General features: G+C 37.2%; 1 protein-coding gene across 1 annotated transcript; it reads left to right on the plus strand.

The window, feature by feature from the left end:
* The first annotated feature begins 3,139 nt into the window (after nucleotides 1-3,139).
* LOC146001882 (uncharacterized) lies at nucleotides 3,140-17,168 on the plus strand. Its single transcript, XM_083139591.1, has 5 exons — nucleotides 3,140-3,335; nucleotides 4,065-4,180; nucleotides 5,286-5,467; nucleotides 14,072-14,289; nucleotides 15,901-17,168. Exons 1-5 carry the CDS (start codon nucleotides 3,202-3,204, stop codon nucleotides 16,880-16,882), a joined length of 1,632 nt encoding a protein of 543 aa, XP_082995717.1. The 5' UTR covers nucleotides 3,140-3,201; the 3' UTR covers nucleotides 16,883-17,168.
* Nucleotides 17,169-18,319: the final 1,151 nt, after the last annotated feature.

Below are 18,319 nucleotides of genomic sequence, written 5' to 3' on the forward strand. Positions count from 1 at the left end.
ATATATGTACACTTCTGTTCACAAAAAGTGGCACACTCGTTTGAGTTGAAGTCCAGCTTCGTGTCTGGCAGTACAGCCGAAGTAAGTGTTCGGAAAGCAGCAGTGTTGCTTACTATCAATCATTTTAACCACATGCAGGGAATTTTGTGTCTCTCAGACTCAAAGAAAAGATCTAACGGAAATATTGCAGCGTAAATATTAATTAACTGAACTATCCACGTCTACAATCAAAGTAATGTAAATGTGGAAAAATTCATGAAAAATATTTTTTTTTTAAAAAAAAAAGCCTTTTTGACGTTCGTGACGAAGTGGTTATCAGTCACAATGCGTTAGAGTGCGAGGGCCACGGGATCGAATTTGGCCTGAGCATGGATGTTCTTTTTGAGTCTCTCTTCATCGTCGCGAGTAGTCGATAATGGAAGAAAAGCAACACTAAATAACAAAAAGAAAAAAAATGGCATTAGAATAAACGAGACGGAAATAGTGCTGTGGTAATTCCTGAAAATGATGCAAAAAAAATCTTTCGGAGGAGTGCTTCCTTATCACTCATCCAGGCTATTAAAAATAAGTCAATGGTTGTCCTCTCATTTAACTTTAACAGTAAATGGAATTTGTGTAAATTAAAAATTGTCTGGCTTTACTTTCTTTACACGTGCACGTTGATTTCGTAATGAAGCACAAAATAGAATTGCGACTCTCGTAAAATTCTTACCGAATGAGTGAATGCCTCCTTAGATTCCATAATAATGACTATTGATTTTGAAATAGATAGTTTAAAATAATATAATTTATGTGCCGTTGGTTAATGAGTTTCGTCGTTACATGGCAGAATTTGCTATATTCACGGAAACTAGAGAATGGTAATCATTTAGGGTTGGAAACACTAACCTTCCACAAAAGCACAACTTCCTAACGTCTTCATTAATTTTCATGCATAAGCTTCACTTGTATTTTATCAGCAATGTGTACAGCATATGAACCCCATCTGATGAAGCGTATTGCTTTCAAATTAATGTAATTAGCGAGAAGCGACATCAAAAGTTTCGATCTGGAGAGGATAAGATGCAATCTTATGGAAAAGTTACTCGAATAGCTTGGTTTCTTCATAGTGGCTTGTGGCCATGTCGGTTCAAGGCCGGATTTGTAAGCTGAAATCCTAGGTTCAAATCCCGGTGTCTTCAAAGTATTTTTTTTTACCAATATTTTACAGCTCTATTCTCAGTGCCATATGAGTGATGTTTAGGTAAATAATTATAGTTACTGATTAATTCTGTTTGTTTCTGATAATAACATCTACAATCTGCGCCCGTCTTGACATTAGAATTTGGACCAGGCTTTTTTCTTTCCCATCTGAAAATTACTCTTAAGGTGCGATCATTCTTCGAGTGGGTCACTTGTAAATATCTATCTATGTATAAAACGAGGAGAGTGACGGAACATCTTAAAATACATCTGCTGATGTTCCTCACAACTTATTCACTTAATTTCAGTGGTCTTCTTCTTGAGATTATTAACGGTGCGTTTTATCACACAACAATTTTCAATTTTAGCACTTGTTGTAAATATCGAGTCTTAGCAGCAACTAAAAAATCTCAATTTCAAGTAGTCTCGAGTAACAGTCACGTTCTCTGAACGAGGAATAGTTTCAATACATATTTTCTTATTGGCACGCAAACAATAACAAAGTTTCAGGCTACAATAGATGTGACCAGAATAAAATACATTATGTATTTTGCTAAGAAAAAATATTTTGGAGACACGGGGATTAGAACCTAAGATTTCAGCATACAAAGCTTGCCTTTAACCGACATGGCCACAAGCCACGGTGAAGAAACCAAGCTATTCGATTAATTTATCCATAAGACATTAATTCATTCGGTAAGAATTTTACGAGAGTCACAATTCTATTTTGTGCTCCATTACGAAATCAACGTGCACGTGTAAAAAAAGTAAAGCCCGGAAATTTTTATTTTACAAAAATTCCATTTACTGTTAAAGATAAATGAGAGGACAACCATTGACTTATTTTTAATAGCCTGGATAACTGATGGGGGAGTACCTCCTCTCATGTGCCCTCCCTGTCTGTGACATAAACTCTTCTTCCTTTCGGATTTCTATTATTTTTCCCATCGCATATTCAATGCCAACTTTGCAATTCTGTTTGCCAAAATGTACGGGGAGGAGTCTTTTTAATTCTTCAAGCCTTCTCCTGGATTAGGATAACACTATTTCCGAAATATTTTTTTGTTTTGCATCATTTTCAGGAATTACAACAGCACTATTTCCGTCTCGCTTATTCTAATGACATTTTTTCTTTTCGTTATTTAGTGTTGCTTTTCTTCCATTATCGGCTACTCGCGACGATGAAGAGAGACTCAGGCCAAATTCGAACACGGGGCCCTCGCATTCTAACGTATTGTGATAACCACTTCGTCACGAACGTCAAAAAGGCTTTTTTTCTTAAAAAATATATATTTTTCACGAATTTTTAACATTTATATTACTTTGAATGTAGACGTGGAGAGTTCAGTTAATTAATATTTACGCTGCAATCTTTCCGTTAGCTCATTTCTTTGAGTCTGAGAGACAAAGAAATCACTGCATGTGGTTATAAGGATTGATAGTAAGCAACACTGCTGCTTTCCGAACACTTACTTCGGCTGTACTGCCAGACACGAAGCTGAACCAACTCAAACGAGTGTGTCACTTTCTCTGAACAGAAGCGTACATTGTTGAAACAGGCGGCTCATCCCAATAATCCCATATCATCTCGTAATTTATTGTGAGACCACCTCTAAAATAATCGAAGAAAACAAACTAATTTACATTATCATGCTTAATTTATGTCTGTGCTAAAAGTACACACTACGCTATAAGATATTGTTAAATGGACACTTTGCCCCGTCAAATATCATTTTACTTCTAGTAAATTCCGAGACAAATATAGTTGGGAATACCGATTTCGTAGTAGTAGATTGTCAAATTAGTGCTCCAAAATGAGCTAGAAAGGTTGATTTATTTACTGATTAAAGGGAAGTGTTACCAGTGAGCAATTTGGAGAGGGAGAAATGCCATGAGCTGGCCACACTGATCATGACTTTGAACTTGGTGGGATCGATTGGTATGGCTGTAAAGCGAGTTTAACTTAAGGAAGCACTGTTTGTTCGGTAATCTGCAACTTGATTACAATATTTCTAATCTATGGATGACGAGTTTGTGCAAGGGGATCAAGATGCAGACTGTAGCGAAGCGACTGAGGGACCAGATTCAGTTGACAATTCAGAAGAGAACGTCAGCTGCATCAGTTCATCTGCACAGCAGACGAAATCAGGCAGGTAGGCTGGCTAAGTACTGAAACAGTGGCGTAAAAGTACAATGGGGGTGCACAAATATTACTTGGCAAATTGTCCATGACTATTTTCATTAATATTTTCCATTGTATCCTACGTTTTTTTTAAGGAATTGGTTCTTAAGTATGCTGGTGTAGAAGTTGCTCGTAGCTTAGCGTTTTGTGTCAATTCTTGAGACTCTCATTGTGTAAAGAGAATAAACATGGCTATGGACAATTTGCTTTGTATTACTTCCGTGTACCATTCTATCCTATGTTATAAAATGTTAAGGGTGATCTTAGCTGTATGTTAAATTCTAATAGAGCTTTTAGCTTTAGCATCATGCTTTATTTTTATAATCTTAATTAAGAAATGAAACCCGATTTCCAATCTTAAATTATTCAACTCTATCACTTGCTTTTCTCTATCTTCAAGTAGTAGAGATATAACTGCACATGGTACAGTGGGATCTATGAGTATTACCGTGCAAAGTGTCCACGACTTTTTTCATTATTTTTTCTCTTTCATCCTGTGTGTTTTAAAGCGATGGATTTTTATGTATGCTGGTGCAGAAGTTGTCAACAGCTTGTTTTGAGTTTCCTTTAATTCTTGAAGCTGTTATTGGGTCAAATAAAGTGCACGAACATTGTGATGGACAATTTGCACGGTAATACTCATGGATCCCACTGTACATTATAAATCATAATTTATTTTAATCGTGTTTAATCTTTGTAGATTTGGAAAAGGCATCCATAGCCTGTATGATATATGTTTGAGGAATTTATCAAGCTACTTCACATTTGACTATCAATGGGACGACTCTACAGACAGCGGACCTCTAGATGATATTCGTAAGTATTGTATATACAATCTATTTAATTACATTTTATACTAGAAATTCACTGCACTGCAAATCGGTAAATGAATCTTGATGTATATTTTGGTGCGTGTTTTCCATTTGTAAGTTAATTAGGTATAACTTGAAACACATAAAACAATCCAAGATTACGAACTACTACATAAAAAAATAATTCTGAATATTATCTCGAAGGGAATTTGAACATGGAACCCTGTCATTCCATGATGATATTCACTAGAACATTATCACATTATCCAATGTGAGGAATGTCGGTTTTTAGAGAGTACTCAAATATCAAGTTTTCTCCCTGTAGTATGTGCCTGAAATCGCATTTATGTAACGCATTAAACCACAGCCACAATAATTATTCCTTCTTGCATTGTGGTTCTTTGTTCTTGTTTGTGCTTAGTAACCCTACACAACCTGAGAAGGATAAGGCGTAAAATGCAATTCATTTCTTCATTTTGGAGAGGAAACTATAAACACTTTCATTAATAACGTTTGAGTTATCTTGAACAGATTGCGCGTAATAATACTTGTATGTTTTCAATTTAATTGGATTATTACATTTTCATACTTTATCCTTTAAGCAAGTAGTGTGATCAGTGATTTATAAACACACACCAAAATTTTCTCAACACACCCCTAAATTGTTTTCAATTTTTTTTATTATCATTTGGACTGTAAATTTATCATTACACCCAGTGCTCGAACACCCCTAATTAGGAAAATTTTCATAAAGAATCTCCCTACTCAGATAATTTGCATAGGCATCCCACATCTACTACAGCGTCTCCATGTTGATCCATACAAGTAGGCTATCCTAGCTTGTATCACCAAACTCGACCAAACACCCCCCAAATAGGAATTTCAAGCACTGCTTGCACCCCTTTAAATAATGCAAATTTTAGATAAACCACTGAAAGTGATAATTTCCACAAATTGTGTTTATCGCGGTATTATTTCTGCACATAAATTACCTAAAAATGAAGGGCAAAATTTACTACTAATATCTGCTTCATTTTCTCAACTCAGAGTTCTAGAGATCAATTAATGCGCACGCACCGGAATTAAATTGTTTTCCTCGTACATTTCAGCGTACACAATCGTGCAAGATTTGTTTATCAATGCAATCGAGAGACTGCTGGACCGCTATCTAGAGCATCCAAAGACCAATGTGTGGAGGAAATCCTGGAAAGTTTTTATGACTCCGTCTGTTCGGTGGACGCATGCTATCTGGGAAGAGGAGCTTATACGATTTGTTAAAAGAAAATGCAAGGTTAGATATTCATGCTTCTTGTTTCTGTTTTAATTTTTAGCACTTTGCCTTGAGTCTATTACAAGTTTACATCTACATTGTTTCATTTACATGTATTTTTAGCTGTGCTTACTTGAATATATAGATTGTATGTGATACATAGAGAATCTTTGTTCGATATCTGGAATAAATGATCTTTGGAGCTCACCCGTCTGTTCATGCTGATCACATCACCTCCATTAAAGCTCTTGCCGGCCTCCGTGGCGTAGTGACTATCACAGTGCGCTACGACGCCAGCGGTCACGGGGTCGAATCCCGGCCTGGGCATGCGTGTTCTTTGTGAGTGCCGCTTCATCAATTTCATCATATCATCACTCATCTTAATCTTCGCGCGATTATCCAAAAGTGTCAGAAAAGCGAATTAAAATACACCAAATCAAACCATTAATTTATTAAAGCTCATTGGATACAGTATGGAGTCCTTCTTGAACACCCATTATTCGGTTTCCCAATGTACTTTAATCATGACACGGCGCAATGGACAGATAATTATTTTACCCATTCAGTGTACGTAGTTGCTATAAACTAGAGAAAAGTGTACGCAGACGATATAAACTGAATAATGTTGTTTATCTCTTTAAGCTAAAGTTTTCTCTAGGGTTACCTGCTCAAATAATATACGCGGAGAGGACACACACACAAACACCATATTTCAGATAAAGTTCAGAACCCGGGAAAATCAGGAATTTTAGTCTTCCGGTTTGATGCGCCAGTGTCTTACATTGTTATAATACAGAGCGTAATAAAGAATTTCTAAATTACTTATTAGGGCCGGCATTGGACACGCAAGTATTGCTCGGCAAATTGTCCGTGACTATTCTCATTATTTTTTTTCTCTTGCCTTCTACGTGTTTTCAATGAATGGATTTTTACGTACGCTGGTGCAGATATTGTCAACAGCTTCTTTGGTGTTTGAAGCTCTCATTACGTAAAACAAAGAGGAATAAACATGGTGATGGACAATTTGCTTCGTAATACTTATGCATCGCACTCTACCATAGTAAACAGAGTTCTGTTACATGCCACAAATTATGAGTGAGCGAGAGTTTGAAAATGTTGATACCGTATCAATCTCTTCTAAATTGAGATTTATAGCTAGCCTGAATTCATAACCCCTGTCGCCAGCCGTTGCTCTCTCAGGCATTCAAAGAATGTCACATCAGTAATTTACAAATCCTTCCTGGTCTATTGGAGTTAAGGTGCTGATCAGCAGGTATTTCAGGCCAACGACCAGGGAAGGAGGAAAGAGAACAAAACAGAGAGCAATGTGTGGTGTGGGGTCTTTTGCCTGGAATCGCCGAACAAGAAGGAACTGAGGAGATTGAGCGATCAAACACGTTTCGATATGAACAGCTATCAGCGGGGAATTGTATCATCAGAGACAGACAGGTATTGTTACTTCCAACCATGTTGATCTAGACTTGAAGGTATAAATCCGAAAGCTTGTGTTTTGCCATTTCCAAGTGTGTAGTTAGTACCTCTCGCCCATTACCATTAGGCTTACCTTGAAGGGCGAGTGCTCAAATGAGGAGGATGAATGATTAAGCGAGCTACATCACCCCCCTCAATGGTGAAGGTTCTTGGTTCGATCCCACGTACTCAGAGTACGTTACGTGGATGGAGGTGCTGGAATTTTCATTCATTTCAGTTTGAAATAAATGAAAACTAAGAACATAGAACCGTCATGCCATTTTTGTGCCCGATTTCGTTCATCTCAGGCGGAAACGCAAAGAAAAATAAGATTTTATTTTAAATTAGGCTTCCTCACCCTCCAGATAGGTTTTCTCATTTCTAGGCAGAGAAAAGAAAGGATGAAAGTTATAATGAAAACATTAAATGAATAACAGGCTGCGTACGTATTTAAAAGTAGAGAATTTATAGAGTTACACGTGTTTTAATGCTAATATCAGCTGGGGAGAACCATTAAGCTATGATAGATGTCGAGTTCTAACTTGAGGATGAATCAGATGAAACCTATAGACCTCAAGTCAGAGTCGGTCACCCGCAAAATGTAAATTGCGGAGGAACCTGCGCCCCAGCTCCGTCGCGGTTATCCGCGTCGGGCTGGCAATTTGGTATCAGGAGCGTCCGGCATTCCGCGTGGCGGAAGGTTCGATGTCGGATTTTAGGGAGGCCCATGTCATCAAAAATGTGGCCAGCCCAGGGACGTCCGTGGACGATTCCCTATCAATCTGCTCCTGGTAGCTCTGTGGTAGCACTCACGAACCCGGTACCATGGCTACAACAAATTCCCACCTGGGAAATTTTTTACCATCCAGAATTTTTATTAAGGAATAAGGGAAAGGCATTTAGATTTGAAGATTTCTTGCATTGACAGTGATTTTAGAATTTTTTTTTACATAATCTTGAATACGAAAATTATTACAACGTTGGTTATGAGGATGCAGTAAGCTACAGTAAACAGTAAACGAATTTTATCCTTAACAGTTAAATTAATTAATAACGTGGAATAAAAGTGGATTTTAAAGTTATTTATGAATGAGGAAAATAAATTAGCGCCACCAAGTCAGAGTCAATCGGCACTATGTGCATTTTAACGAGTCATAGCAGAGAGTATGCTTTTCTGAGTCAATTTTTTTTTTGTTATTGTTATTATTAATAATTGAGATTCATTAAAAGATTAATTTAAATTTGGTTTAAAACTGACCGTAACTTGTAAAGGATTTAGAATGCTTGAACTATGACTGCTGAGACTTTTGCAACGAGGATATTACATTTTTATATACATATATAGTTTTGGGAACGAATAAGGCCCCGAGGACCACTCATTTATATTCTTAATGACTGAAGTCTCCTAGCACCTCATGAAGGGAGCTTAGATTAAGGAGATAGTCAAGTTTATACGAGATAGTCACTTGCCTTACGTTACCTTAACTTACGCATACATTGCCTGAAAATTTTAATCCATGTTAATATGAAAAGAAACAAAACGCCAATTATATTCCTCGACACGCATGTACAATGTTCGTACCGTGATTTAGGGTATAAACCGCCCGATTAATTAAAAGTTCTAGTTGAGAAGTAATAGATGTATAATTAGGCTGCAGTGACGAGAGATGTCCGTTCACAGGTAAGCAGTAGTGACGAGAATGAGTCCGTACACAGATATACATATACTTATATGCTTTAAGCAAAGTTAGGCACAGCCAACTTATTTTGAATAACTAGAAGAGAATTAGGAGAGCATCACACGGCGTGGACGTTTCTCACATATTAACGAGATTTTATTGTTAGTTTATATTTATATATTTTTTTCCTGTCCGAAACATTGTTTCGTTTGACAGTTGAATATTTATCCTTAGCACGTTGTAGCTTCGAATGTTAAAAACTTTAAAATGTAGTTTGTTTTAAATTTTAAAATATAAATATTAATATTCTGCTCCAAGTTACGGTATTTATTAAAGTGAAACAGGTCTAATATTTTAAATCCACTCACGAGATATAATAATAATTTATAATAAAATGGCACTAATAATATTAAAGATTAAAAGCAGACTTATTATTTAATAATGTGCTTTAGGCACAAAAGTTTTTTTGCAGTATGTAATAATACTCGCTCAGCGAATACATCACTAGAATTTTATAGTTACTCTTCAGAAGAAGGTATATGATTATATTAGCAAAGTTTATTTTAAGCGCCAGTTATGAGAATATTTATATTATATGAATATGTAGACGTCGACGTCAAGATTTTTTTGCGCTCCAATAACAAGTATTTTCCTTCGGATATTGGATAGCTACCGATAATCCTGGAAATCCATTCTGCCATCGCAGAATGATTATGAGTAAACCACAACGGTTTTAGTTTCTAACTTTGCCACAATAATATGCTAAGCATATTTTAGAATGAGTAGAGGGAATTATAGATTCTTCATTTTTAGTGATGTTAGCATAATATAAAGTTAATTATCGCATGTTTAGAGAGTACTTTATCTTATTTTTTATGGTCGATTTCAAAATAAACGATTGTTAGCAGACGAAAAGTAAACTAACGAGACTAAAATAATAATTATCTTTTAAATAGTAAAGTTTGAACAAATTTAAACCAGAAAAGCCCCATCAAGAAAAGTAAAACTTCAGGTAGGAAATAACGTTAGTTGTAAGAAAGAGTAACTGCGGTTGAGACTAAATATGCACAGGAACGTGTACAGTCAAGAGCAGAAGCATTACATAAATCGTGTCATCTTAACAAGAAACCAAAGTAATTTATTAATCATGTTCTTCAGAATAAGAATTTTCTTATTAAAACACCCTCGATTGTACTAAACTGCTTGCCTGGTAATTTGAAATAATATTGGGACATGGTTCGAGTTGCGTCAGCGCGATCGCCAGCAGCAACGTCGCTGGAATCAAAGTTTAAACCTCATCAAGCTGAAAAACGGGAGCAGCTCCAAAAGTGTTAACACCGCTGCGGGCGAATCCTCCGCGATAACCAAGCAACCAATCACCGCGAGTCCAGCCCGACGTTATAAACATTACAGAGAGTAAACAGTACAGTTTTAAACGCGTGCATTTTTGTATGGGAGCGACCAAAGTCCAGCTCGGCAGCGGAGAAGCAAACCCCTCTCACTCCTCAAACCCCTTGCCATCCCGCAATCCTCCGTCGGTCATCTTTGGACCCAGTCGGCTTGTCACGACACATTTTTTTTTTTTTTTTCCAAACGTTGAATTTAGTCTCCAGTCTTGAAGCCGTCGGAATGAAGAATTTGCAACGTAAGAAAATCACCCCCCTTTCCCTCTTGTATCGAGTTACGCAGCAAGAAGCAGCCACTTCGGCCGCGAAAGACATGTATTCCTTTAACAGGACAACCACGGGAAGGAAAACTTCAATGATAGCAAATTCTTTGTTTGATACAATGTTGCCACATTTCAAATATGTTGCCACTCCGGCGTTATAATTCCCAGAAACGCTTTTACGAACAGAATTTGCTTCAAGCGAAGCAAACTATTAGAATAAATTTAAGCGATTATATATCTTAACGTTTTATTTCCCAGTAAAAGTATGTATATTTTAAACCTCTCTCACCACAATGAGCCAGTACACGTTCAATTTTTAACGATAACAGGACTTGGTCGACTGTCTAGAATGTTCGTTAACAATAGTATAATAATAGGCAAAGTAGAGTTTTCAATGTTTATAGCAAGCAATTTTCCATTCAAAAGAGTAGTAGTAATTTAAGTTGAATCAAACGGAAACAGGACATTTCTCATAGCACAAGGGAAATTAAAGAAATAATTTCGATAATTTTAACAAATATTTCATTGGTTTCGTTATGAATTCTCACATAAATATAACTAACCTTATTCAGTATCAATCTAATTACATACCTTATTATTTTATGGTTATTAGCTTTCTTTATATTGTATTATCGTGGTAACTTATAAATGTTCATACGAGGAATGGCAAAGCAGTTGAATTTCTGTATTTGTGTTAATAAGTCTAGATCAACACCCCTTTCCTCATTTCCCGTTTACGAAATTATACTTTATCCTTTACCTAAGTCTGTCTATTCATCACACCAGTCAAGAGCTATCAACAGGAGAAGGATTTTCCCAGCGTATCTATTGGGAATCAACATGCAGCAGTTTGGCCAATCACCAGCGAGGAGAACGGGATTCGAACCCGAATCTGCACGCATCCCGACGGTTTAGCTTCCCAGGACAACAGCATGCAACAGCCATGTGAGCCAGCCAGCCTGCCAGTATTTTAGTACATGGAACAAACACTTTCCACCCTTATAAGAAGAAACTCCCAAACCGGACAAAATTCTTCAGTCCCTTTCCCCATCAATGCTCCCACAAAAGAAGAACAGAAGAGATGCAGAAAAGAAGAACAGAAGACATGAAGAGGGAGCAGGGAAGAGAGCAGAATACCAGAGAGAAGAATGAACACCGTAGTTTTGTCCCCACAAACTACACACAATATGCTCCTGTTCCGAAAGTGCATCGCTTTCCACAAATATCACGGTACTTCAATCAAAAGTGCAGCTTACATAATCCAAGTCATCACTGTGTGTAAACGTTCCCCAAAATCTGCCAGTCTTCATAAATTTCACCCAATGAAGAAGCAGAAATTCATCAAGGACGTATCCTAGTGTTTACAATTCTCACCTCTGTGCACTTGCATTACAGAATGTACATGACCTCTCCTAAAAAGTCATTCCGCAGTGTTTACGAAAGTGCATTTTTATGTGACATGTAATGCGTCACATTCAACTCTACAACTTTCATGTAAAGCAGTTTTACACCCACAAAGAAGAACCTTCCAGTGTGTGCAACCTGTCTTTTAACGTCATGCACAGGAGTGTACTCAGTGAGTTTCAACGTCCCATGTCTCATTCACTTTTCCATAAATGCACAAACTATGCTTATCAACGGTGCAATTTTACATGGTTTAAGTGAATATGCTGCATGACAAAATCGTGTTTCGCCAGTGTCTACAATTTTGTCGACCGTTTCTCACTTAGTTCCTTGAAAGAAACGTTGAAATGAAAATCTGTGTGCAACCAGTTGTGCAACTTTTGCACGGGAGTGTACCATGTGAAAATATTTAAAAGTCGTTTATTCATCATTAAGTACACCGAACAATACTAATCAACAGTGCTTTTAACACATGCCCTTGTCGATCGTTTTCTTACCAGCTTTAAAGAAAACATCGAAGCAAAATTGCTAAGTGCATCAACCTCCAAAGGGAAGTCTCACAGTAACTCGACGGCATGTTTCCCCCAAGTGTACATGTGTGCTTCATGGATTCCAAATATTAATTCATACTTACATCCGTAATTCCAGTAGTGCCGAGAGTGATAACAATCCACTGAACTATCGTGACAACTCCAAACACTTCCAGTGAATGCGTGTGCATCGCAATATAAAACAAGAAGAACCCAAGTGGAAATATATTTATTATACACACATACAAACACTACGTAGTGTATCCGCGAATTTACGGTACCTTTTAACTCAAGTGAAAATACGTGTCGTGTGAGTCCACTTGTGTTGACTACTAACGCACACGTGTGTTCACGCCCCCTTTTGGCGACCTCAGGTCATAAGCAGTCATCATTGTTGCTTGGCCACACCTTTAACATGTTACGTCAGTTATGTCAGTGATCATCACATGTCAATCTTCCGCAGCTATTACAAAATTGACGGTACGCTCATTCCATGCATGATTATGTGAGCGAGTATCAAAGTGCAAGTTAAGCACTGTGCTATTTTTTTTTTACTAAGCAAAGATGCGAGCTTGTTATTTGTTTTTCTTACGGCCAGTTACACCAGACAGTACATTTATGCCTATGGCCAGTTCTCGCGTCTGAAGTATCGCCAAGTATTTACTCAATTACTATTCTGTTATCATTATTTTTTTTTCTTTTCGGTTTTGGCGGAAACTATGGTTTTATTTCATTTTTATTTTTTCTATGTTTTTAATAAAAACTTCGATTTATAAGGATAGATCAACATGGATACCTTAAATATAAATTTCAATTCTGGAATTTTTTTCCAGAGGGGGTAATCGTATCAATCTCTTCTAAATTGAGATTTATAGCTAGCCTGAATTCATAACCCCTGTCGCCAGCCGTTGCTCTCTCAGGCATTCAAAGAATGTCACATCAGTAATTTACAAATCCTTCCTGGTCTATTGGAGTTAAGGTGCTGATCAGCAGGTATTTCAGGCCAACGACCAGGGAAGGAGGAAAGAGAACAAAACAGAGAGCAATGTGTGGTGTGGGGTCTTTTGCCTGGAATCGCCGAACAAGAAGGAACTGAGGAGATTGAGCGATCAAACACGTTTCGATATGAACAGCTATCAGCGGGGAATTGTATCATCAGAGACAGACAGGTATTGTTACTTCCAACCATGTTGATCTAGACTTGAAGGTATAAATCCGAAAGCTTGTGTTTTGCCATTTCCAAGTGTGTAGTTAGTACCTCTCGCCCATTACCATTAGGCTTACCTTGAAGGGCGAGTGCTCAAATGAGGAGGATGAATGATTAAGCGAGCTACATCACCCCCCTCAATGGTGAAGGTTCTTGGTTCGATCCCACGTACTCAGAGTACGTTACGATACTATTTTGCTTCCTTTCATTTCCGTTGCGTAAATCCCAGTTAGCAAGGAAGATTGTGGCAATATTGAGGTAGTTTGCTTGCTTGTAGGTTGTCAAAGCCAGTTGGATAAGGTAAACTTGAATCAGGTTGATAGCTGACTTGGACAAGCTCGTATCAAGCATGCAGCTTTCTCTGACAAGCTTGTTGCAATTTTGACACGCGGAAAGTAGTTGACTTGATTCAAGCCTGATGCAGTCCTACAGCTTGCCATTACATGCTTGCAGCAAGTTGGTTCACTTTACATGAAACTCTTTTTCAAGCATTAAGCAAGTTACTGTGTTATCTGGAATTGATCATTATTATCATGATCATTATCAATAATGTGTCTAACTGAAAGTTTAATTCGAAGATGATTTTAAACTAAAACATTATCATGTTCTTACGTGCCAGTTCTTCGTACTTTAATGGACATAATTAAGGACTTTTTCACCTTTCAGAATCTACAATGTCTCTGCATTTACACAGAAACAGAAGTGTATATCCCCATAGAAGAATTGTTGCAACTTAAGGAGCGATACAAGGCAGTGAATATCACTCATATGTGGGGAATGTTTTGTCCTTTATTCAATCGTTACGATGTCTACGTTGATGTTGTATTCAGGATGTTGTCTCAGACGCACAAGCACAACCCTGAATTTGACGATATTCTTGAAAGGTAATTTTAATGTTATAATTAACGCTGTTACTGTTGTGATGATCTTAGAGATGGGGAATATAACGCCTTTTTGTATATCAGTGCTATATTTATGAAAAGATTGTCCAAAAAGAAACTGACTTCCGAAATACCTCGTCAATGTATCCCTACTTCTCTACTGGCGCTGTCCAGTGGTATTCTTTAAAAGTAACATTCCTTTTGTTGCGTTATTCTACTTGTTTTATTTCCAGGTTGCAGGCGTTCAAGTGAGGTGTTTCGTGTCTGCGGCGGTTTTTCGAGCACTGAAATGTGGTCAAACAAAAGATGAATGATGCACCATAACAATGCTCCAAGAGTTTTTGGCGAACAGTTTGCAAATTTGAAGTTTAAGTTCACTTTATGTACATATAGTCTATTCAGGACTGGGCCTACAGCCTGAAGTAGAATCCGAACCACAATGTGTTTCCACCGGTTATCGAACCCGGGATCCTTTGATTACAAGCCGACGACATTAACACTACGCCATAGGGAGTATTTTGGGAGAACTTAACTATTGTACCTAAGCTCTCTCTTCTGCTGATTTGTCACCTGTGGACTTCTTTCTGTTTCTGAGGATGAAATCCACCCTGAAGGAAGTTTTCAGACATAGAAATAGAAGAGAAGGAAAATTCGCTACTGGACCTGCAGGCTATTCCACAAAACGCGTACCAGAACGTACTCCAGCAGTGGAAGGAAGAAACGCTGAAAGCCGTGTATTAACACAGGAGGGAAATATAATGTTTTTGTATATATTAAAAAAAAGTTTCTTTTTGGACAGACCTTGTACATGTGAACATTGATCTACGTTTCTTTATTACCAGCCCCCGTGACGGAGTGGTTAGCATGTCGCGCTACGACAACAGGGGTTCCAGGTTCCTAATCCAGATCTGGGCATGTCCATTCATGAATTTTATTATATCATCACTCATCCCCATCTTCGCAAATTAGCCAAAAGTGGCGCAAAGCGAAGTAAAATAAGGCAAATCAATCAATCAATCGACTTTTTTTTATTAGACCTAATAACATCTCTGAGCTTCAACCCGGGGAGGCCAGTGATCCTGATCAAACTTAAGTAGCGTAAAAAATATTATAACGTAAGTTGTAACGTTAACGCTACATGTTGTTTTCTAAATTGAAACAAAAACCGTGTAAGGGGTGTACCACGGTAACGTTTAGATAATTTTTAATAGAAAAGTAAAATTGGGACTGCAAAACTATAGGATTGTTAGGAGAAGGTACGCTTTGTATCCACCCCTTTTCTTCAGATTTTTTTATTAGAAGTAAAATTGAAAGTAAATATGTATGTAATAAGCAGTAACTATCAATTTTGTTAAATGTTAAGGCAAGAAAGAATTCAAGTTACGCAGTAGCCAGTAAAGGAATTATGGGAGTGACACGAGTTCTTTTGAAGTAGCAAATGCTATAACTTATTCAGGAATCTAATGTTATTTTATGTATAGGAAACGTAAGTCAAATGTCGGATTTCTCTTTCAGTTACAGGTAGTAAAGCAATTCAAAAATGTATTTTTTGCTTCTAACTTGATATTATCAAAGGGAGAATACTGTAACTGCTTTTTATTCTTATCTTTCTAGTGCGTTATGCGCCAAGCACGATCCCGACAAGCCAAACATGGAAGATGGAATGATCTTCTTCATGCAGGAACTGGATATCTCCTCTTTACCTAACTTAACGGAGGATGACATTTGCTTGATATTGTGCAACTGTAAAAACTTAGAGATTCTTCATCATATTCATGTTACTTCCGCGCTTCTGAAAATTTACAGGGACTACGATGAATCCCAAACAAGATTTCAGCTAAGAAATATCGCAATACATCTTGAAGATGACAAGGCTGAAGAAACTATAACTGCTGTTATCAAACTGTGTCCGAATTTGACCGTGCTACAAGTTCACATTTACTCTAAAACGTGTTCTGGACTATTGCTACCATTTCTCGATCTTGATCGAATTGAAAGTTTGTTTGTTGTGGATTACTTTACGCGTAACCCGGAACTATTTGACTGTGAAATTGATCCGCTAGTACGAAAATTTGGACGTGATTTGAGAGTATTAAGGCTGAGAAATGTTTCTTTTGTAGACGTAGAGATTATCATGAGTTTCTGCAGAAGATTGAGGTGGTTATCTCTTGTTGACAACACATACAGAAACAGCAGCAAGAATTGTCAGTCGCTGGAATGTTTAAAGTTCCTTGAATTCTCGAACGGTGCCGAAGATGGGAATGTTTTACTGACGCGATGGTGTCGTGCTCTGGTGTCGAGTCCGATACTGAAAGATTTGGTGCTCGCTGAGATTTCCGCAAACAGTGATATCTTGTCAACAATGATTGAAGATTCTTTAACAAAGAATTTAGATACTGTGTTTTTCCGTCATTGTGACGGGCTTGAAGTTCATCATCTCACCTCTTTATTGACTTTAAACAATAAGTTTTTATGTCTGGGAGTAATCTGTTGTGAGAAATATGAGAAATCGGCATCAGACGCTTTGCATCAGTTTTTAGGAGATGCTGAACACAAATTTGTTCTTATGGAGGTTTACAAGTCTCTAAAATACTAGACTCCTTTATTCAGTAAGAATCCATAATTGAAATGTAATGGTATGTCAGAGTGAATTTGTGTAACTTCCCATTTCTGCAGGTTTATGTTGATATTTGGAGGTATTTTTACATTAATGTTTTCAGAAATCAATACAATTGAAATCAGTTTTGCTTTGCATTATGTATTTTGTGTGTATCAGTGGGTTGAAATCAAATCATGGGGCCTATCACGTGACTACAATTAATTATTGTTGTTAAAAGTGCTACAAAAGTGGGATATGAGGGTATGCTATGTATTTCCCCAAACACGATAATTTATCTTGTAATGTAAATATTTCGTTGTTCCCATGTTTAACCATGAAACTCCAACACTCCCCAACACCCACCTAAACCATAAAGCTTTCTGAACCCATAAAATGTTTCACAAAAGTCAAATTTGTGGTCGTTTTGGAGTTAAAATCAACTTTAACACCCTCTACGGCCCTTCAGCTTTTGTTATACTGCAATTCCACATTTTCTAAAATTGAAAAAAAGGATAACAATATTGTGGACAGAGAGGAATGCAGGTGCGACTTCTGATCGGGCAATGTCATTGCTGAGTAATGAAACTAGTAGTTGTATTGACTGTATTATAAACCCAGGAAATGATGAGCCCCCCTCTGGCAGATTTGTCTATACTTAAAACTAGCTCAACATGAGCCTATGAGCTTTTTGCTCAAGTGTGGAACTCTGTCTAATCCAAGATTTTTGTAAAAATGCCCTCTGGAATTTCCTGTGAAATGATGAGCTCCCTCAGATTGATTTGCCCATACTTACAAAAGGCACTTCTGTGAGATTGTTGTCCATAAACTTGTCAAAAATATGCTCTTCTTGATATTTTTTTTTTGCCCACACTTAAAAGTAGGTCATACACACACACACACACACATATTTACTTCTGGTTTAAGTTTAATTGGATACCAGGTTCAATTTGTTTATCTAATATTAAAACAATGCAATATGCAGAGCCTCTCTAGAATTGCTCCGTGACTCTCTTATTTCTTACATCATATGTTTGCATGTTTCAAGTAATTCTCCTCTGTGTTAGTGTTTGTTTAGATCAAAATAATTAATGTGCACAATTCCCGACACGGTAGTATTGAATTTTTGCTTTGCATGTTTCAAGTAATTCTCCTCTGTGTCAGTGTGTACAATTCCCGACACGGTAGTATTGAATTTTTGCTTTGCATGTTTCAAGTAGTTCTCCTCTGCGTCATTGCTTACAGAAATTCCCGAGTATTGAAGCTTTGAATGCAAATAAAATTGCATCAGCCAGTATTGTGAGAGTGGTTGAGGAGAACAGATGTGTTTTTACAGTGCTTCTCATACTTACAGGCCTGTTTGGTTTAATTCATATTAAATATATTTCTGGTATATTGAACAATATTTTGTCTGATATTTGTTACATCCAGCTTGTT

This window comes from Lepisma saccharinum, chromosome 18, assembly GCF_977018435.1.
Source record: "Lepisma saccharinum chromosome 18, izLepSacc3.1, whole genome shotgun sequence".
Lineage (NCBI taxonomy): Eukaryota > Metazoa > Arthropoda > Insecta > Zygentoma > Lepismatidae > Lepisma > Lepisma saccharinum.

Bases quoted from the DNA above. Each gene is read 5' to 3' on its own strand.
- LOC146001882 (XM_083139591.1), top strand. From the start codon at position 3,202: ATGGATGACGAGTTTGTGCAAGGGGATCAAGATGCAGACTGTAGCGAA. The intron at 4,181-5,285 runs GTAAGTATTGTA...CGTACATTTCAG, and splicing joins CGGACCTCTAGATGATATTC to CGTACACAATCGTGCAAGAT. The intron at 14,290-15,900 runs GTAATTTTAATG...TTATCTTTCTAG, and splicing joins TTTGACGATATTCTTGAAAG to TGCGTTATGCGCCAAGCACG.